Raw genomic sequence first — 6,000 nt, forward strand, 5'->3', positions numbered from 1 at the left:
AGGCTTGAGATGTGTGGCTGAGAGAGAGACCAGTGAGTTTTGTTTCTTTGGTTGTAAATATTGCAGTCTGAGGAGTAAAAGCCTTGAGGAGGAAGAAGATGGGAAACCCAAAAGGCTTTTTTGTTGGTTTTCCACCTTGCCTGATAGTTCTTGTACAGTGCTTAGCTAGATGGAGATAGGCATTTTAGTGAAACCTAAGCTAGGTAGACAGAATTGCTCTGCTGGCTTCTGATGGTGGAATTAGCGTCAAAGCATCTGTGTTACTTGAGTAAAGATATTCTAAGATGTTTCTTGAAAGTAACAAAGAATAAAGAGAGTTACTGTCTTTGAATTTTACATGTGAATTGTCTCATTTTGTGGACTGGGGACTGGAGCATATCAGGCCCTAAGACTTTTAAGATACTATGAAATTACAGCAGGAAGATAGTATCACCATCTTCCTGGAGGGAGGTGTTCCCCCTCCGCCCCCCAGACCTGAGGTTCCTATCTGGAGGAGGTCCAAATACTTTTTTCCATCTGACTGGCCTTCATCTATGGTGAATCCCAGCTTGGGTGTTTCTCCCTCTGGTCCCCAGACTGCTCAGATTCTTGGAGAAAGCAGACGAAAACAGATGTGATCTTTCCCCTCTTTTGGTGGTCTTAGGCCTGCTGCAGCCTTTTCAGGCTGCTTCTGCCCTTGCTAACCTCACCCACCTACCATAATATAGGAGTCTGCCTGAGCAGGGGATGGGGCCATAGGGAAAAAAGCAAAGGCATTACTCATGGAGCTTGCCTCAGCATCCAGTAATTGCTTCAGAGCAGCTGAGTGAATAATGCAGTTATTTCTTCAGTTTCTTTGAAGTACCTTTGTTACCAATATATAAATACAACAAACAAATCAGTGTTTAGGTAGCTAAAGATGACAAACCTTTTCCTGAAAATTAACATTAAAAGAACAAGATCAGTACTACCATTTGCTCACTCATTTGTCACTCATCAGTGAGATGGATTCTGATTGAGCAGCTGCTTGGCAGAAATGCAATCTGTGCTTTCCACGAGTGTTGAGATTTAAATCTGAACAGGTAGATCAGCCTTCCACAGCGTTACATATGCTGTTAGTTTCAATCTTTCAGGTTGCTTGTTTTATTCTTAGTCAGGATAAATAAGTAATAAATCAGTAGTTTAACTCCAAAATTTGCTTTGACTGATCGGATTACTGTGTGTCTTGAGATAGCATGATACTAATTTTATCCATTACAGTGACTTCTCAAGGCAATTTGTCAGGGCGACTGTAAGTTCAGTGCTAAATAATGAAGTAGACAGTAGAAGAAAGTGAATCAAAGGCATTGCTTTTTTCAGGTTAAATTAATCAGGCAGATCCTGCCACTGGTAGTACTTGAAGAGGCCTCTTCCCACGGCATACTGAAAGTCCAGGAAAGATTTCTACTGTTCATAAAAAGTAGCAAAGTATTCATGGTATTTATATTGCAGTAGCACTTGGAAGCCTCAGTTGAGAATTCTGTCCCATTATAGTAAGTGCTGTACAAACATACTTATAGGAGGGTAAACTGAGGTACAAAGAGGTCAAATGACTCACTCAGTGTCAGATAGCAGGCCAGTGGCACAGCTGGAAATAAAACCTAAGCCGTCTGTGTCCCAGTTCAGTACCCTACCCACTAGATCACATTGCTGCTTAAAGATGTCATCCTTCATTTGTAAGCTAAGAATTATACCAGTTCTAATACAGAGTTGTCTAGAAAGAAGCATTTGTGAGGGGAAGATGGGCAGGACAATTGATAAGCATACATCTCATTTTCAGCTAAGAACCTTTACAAAAAAATTAAAAGTATTTTGAAAAACTGTGAACAAACTGAATCTTGTTTGATGTAGATAAATAACTGAAAATAGCTTAAATAGTCAATGATCTCTATTATTTTCAGAATTATTGCTAATTTAAAATCCAAGCAATTCATTCCAGCCTATTATGGAAACTTCCATGGAGATAAGCTTTGAGGTTACATAGAAGAAGGTGAAAAAGATATTCATTTAAACCTCCCTCCTTGATAGCAGTGAGGTCCAAACAATGACTTTTGCATTAAAACTTTTGTTTTTTTACAAATTCGCATCAGCATGTAAGCATACCAGTCTGCTCTGCTTCAAACACTCAAGCTCTCACTGGTGCATTCCCTGAGATGACTACCAGTTTAAGTGCTGAGGTCCATGATGGCTGCAGGGTGGTCCTAGAAGCTATTACAGAACTAATGCTGCTCTGCTGTGTTCATATTTAGCAGTCTTTTCTCTTGAAAGAGGAAATATTCTTCTACACTTTGATTTTAATAAATCTGGCCCCTTCATTCCTTCTTTAGGTTCTGTCTGACAAATTTGTCCTAAGAAATAGCAGCTGTGGTTTTCAGAGTGAGTCTTTACACCTTCAGCACCTGTACAGCTGCCTCCGCAGCAATGGGTTTAAGGTCCTGGAGATCATGTGCATATGGGACTCAGAGTCAGAAAGACTATTGATTGCACAGCTTCTATGAACAGCATCTGTGACGCATTTGTTTATTTCTTTACTCATCTTCCTCATCACTTATTAGTGATGTCAGGATACAACAATTTTTTGAGACCATCTGAGTGAAGATTGCAGTTATTCTTCTTTTTACTAACAAAAGCGCTCACAATGTTTAGTGCAGCTCCGCATAATTTTTCATTGACAATGTCAGATACCAGGGACAAAATCTTCTTATATACTTCTGTCATAAATAGATAGCTAAGGGTTAATGTTTCTTTTACCTGTAAAGGGTTAACAAAGGGAACCAAACACCTGACCAGAGGACCAATCAGGAAACTGGTCTCAGCTATGAGAAGGTTCTTTCTATCGTCTTATTTTCTGTTTCCAACTTGTAAGTACAAGGTAGAAAACAATATAGGCTTTTATGTTGTTTTGGATGTATTTACATGTGTGTAACTTGCTGGAATGTTTCAAATTGGATATCTTTTGAATCAGACTGTTTATTCATATTTTCTATAAGCAATAGCCCTGTATTGTCATCTTGTGCAGAGTTTATATCTGATGCTCTTTACTTTCTTTTTTTTATTAAAGTTTTCTTGTAAGACTTGTTTGAGTTTTCTGTTGGGTAGGTTAAGGAACAAGGGAGGAATTCTCTTTGTGTTAGATCTACGGAGGGTAAGCTCGAGCACCATGAGGAGTTGTTGGAGGGGAAGAGATAGGATATCATCTGTTTCCTTGTATTGGGTTTGTCTCTTTGTGGAAAAAAGGAGACATGTTTCTTGGTATGTGTGTAAAGAGATTGTCACTCATACTCTCAGAATTAGCCACAGAGAGTGAAGACTCGGGAGGGAGAGGGAGGGGGAAGGGAAGTGGTTATTCCTTGGTTGAGAGACTCAAACAATCCTGAGTCTCGGGGTTCCCCAGGGAAGGTTTTGGGGGGCTCAAGTGTACCAGGCACAGATTCCTGGTTGGTGGCAGCGAGATAAGATCCAAGCTGGTAATTAAGCTTGGAGGTTCATACTAAGCACCCAGATTTTGGACGCTAAGGTCCAGATTTGAGAGAAATGCTTATGATAACTTCACTATGACGGTGATAATGAAAAAAACTAATGATAATTACCTCACTTGTCCAGAGACTGTTGGGCAAGGAGAAGTTTACATCTCTGGTTTAGCATTATTTATAATCTTTGGTCACTGAAAACAAAATTGTCAGATCCTCAGTGGAACTGTTGAAGAATGTGTGCTAATTTATAGACAATTTATTAAATACTGTAGCTTTTAACAAATATTATAGCATTTCCTTCCCCATATCAAGTACAGTGCAGGTATTCTTCTGTCAGACAACACTTAACAGGATAAACTCTAAATTTATTATAAGTTAAGCCATTTTTCCCAGCATATAGAATATAATACTTTTATTAGTTGCAATCCTGGCTGACAACTCTTTAATTCACCAATTTAATTATTTTTCTTTCTTTCTTCTTAGTTCCATGCAATGGATACATTACATAAGCACAACTATGATTTGAGCAGTGCCATTAGTGTTCTTGTACCACTTGGAGGACCAGTTCTATGCAGAGATGAAATGGAAGAATGGTCAGCATCAGAAGCTAGTTTATTTGAAGAGGCTTTGGAAAAATATGGCAAAGACTTCAATGACATACGACAAGACTTTGTGAGTACAGAGCTAATGCACTTTTATCTTCCCTTGTTTAAATGTGTTTTGGCCGTGAGAGCTGTAATTGTTTTCCATTGATCTGGATGATTAGCTTAAGAAGGAAATGCTTTTGTACTGCCAAATGGATAAATATTTTCTGTTTAGTGACATATCTTGGAAAGCTAAATTCTAATGTATTTTGACTGGGATTTTCTCAGGATCCTGTAAGAAAGTTGGGTGCCCGGATTCCATTGAAATTCAGTGGCAGTCCTAAGTCCCCTAAGTGCATTGAAAATCCCACTCTTTCCTTCCATGTATAGCAGTGTGGGAAATCCATACTCAGACAGCTTTTTAAAAATGCTCCATATGAAGCTATTCTGATACATTAGGCATTTGGTACTTGTGGAGGGTGAAGGAAACATTCATCATTCCCAACTCTACTATGTCTGCTTCTGAAGAATTGCAGTTTTGGACAGCAAAGCTTTCATTTGCTGTGTCCAAATGCAGAGTAATGGGATGGAGTTGATACCAATCATGGACTGCCTGAGTGATTTGGTAATTTGCTTGCAACTCTTTCCTTTTGGGGGGCGGGAGGGGGGGGGAGTGGGCTTGTTCCTCATCTACAACAAGGTTAGTCATGTTGCACTGTGGCTGCGAAAAGGTTAAGATACATGCAAAACAAAGGGATTTAGTAGGGCTGTTGAATAATCGCCGTTAACTCACAAGATTAACTAAAAAAAAATAATCACAATTTTAAAAAAATTAATTGCAATTAATCGCAATTTTAATCGCACAGTAAAACAATAGAATACCAATTGAAATTTATTAAATATTATATATTTTTCTACATTTTCATATATATTGTTTTCTGTGTTGTAATTTAAATCAAAGAGTATATTATTTTTATTACAAATATTTGCATTGTAAAAATGATGAAGAAAATAAATAGTATTTTTCAATTCAGCTCCTCCAAGTATTGTAGTGCAATCTCTTTGTTGTGACTGTGCACTGTACACTTTGTATTCTCTGTTGTAATTGAAATCAATATATTTGAAAATGTAGAAAACATCCAATAATATTTAAATAAGTAGTTTTCTGTTATTGTAAAACAGTGTGATTAATTGCGATTACTGTTTTTAATCGCTTGACAGCCTTATAATTTAGTTACAATTGAAGCAAAGGAATAAGCTGCCTTTGTCCATGCAGGTTCCTCGGTCCTTAAGTCTCTGTTATGAGATCGCAGTTCGTTCAGTTCCTTGCGGATGGATGTCCAACATTCTTTGCTCCCACATCATATATTTTACCAACTGGCACCTTTATTAGCAGTCTCCTCAAGGAGACCAAATATCAAGTGTACATGATGTTTGAGTTAGAGCTGGCCAGTTTTTTTTCAAATAGCTTATTAGCCCAAAACTGTTCATCAATTGAGGTTGAATTTGGCAAGTATTTTTGACTCAAGAAAAAATGCGGGGAAAAATTTCAAAAAAGCTGAAACATTTTTGACTCTTTGTTTTGAAATGACATTTCATTTAGAAATGTAGCTTTTCCTTAAAAAAAAGTGATGGAGAAGGAAGGAAGATAAAAAACCACCCAAAAAATGAAAGTTTAATTTTGTGCCAATAAAATGTATTTCTCAACCAAACACAACGCTTTTTCTGGTTTGGTCACCAAACCGAAAAATCAATTATTCTTCTTCGAGTGCTTGCTCATATCCATTCCAGTTAGGTGTGCGCGCACCGCGTGCACGTTTGTCGGAGAAACTTTTACCCTAGCAACACTCGGTGGGCCGGCAGGTCGCCCCCTGGAGTGGTGCCACTATGGTCCCTGATATATAACCCTGTCGACCCAAGCACTC

General features: G+C 38.2%; 1 protein-coding gene across 1 annotated transcript in view; it reads left to right on the plus strand.

Annotated features, from left to right (window-relative positions):
• Window positions 1-6,000, plus strand: part of MTA3 (metastasis associated 1 family member 3) — a 203,865-nt gene that overhangs the window by 112,448 nt on the left and 85,417 nt on the right. Inside the window, exon 8 of the mRNA XM_032774365.1 lies at window positions 3,975-4,163. Within this exon, the coding sequence (XP_032630256.1) occupies window positions 3,975-4,163 (189 nt within the window). The remainder of the gene's footprint in view (window positions 1-3,974; window positions 4,164-6,000) is intronic.

The sequence above is a fragment of the Chelonoidis abingdonii genome, chromosome 3 (genome assembly GCF_003597395.2).
Source record: "Chelonoidis abingdonii isolate Lonesome George chromosome 3, CheloAbing_2.0, whole genome shotgun sequence".
NCBI classification, from domain to species: domain Eukaryota; kingdom Metazoa; phylum Chordata; order Testudines; family Testudinidae; genus Chelonoidis; species Chelonoidis abingdonii.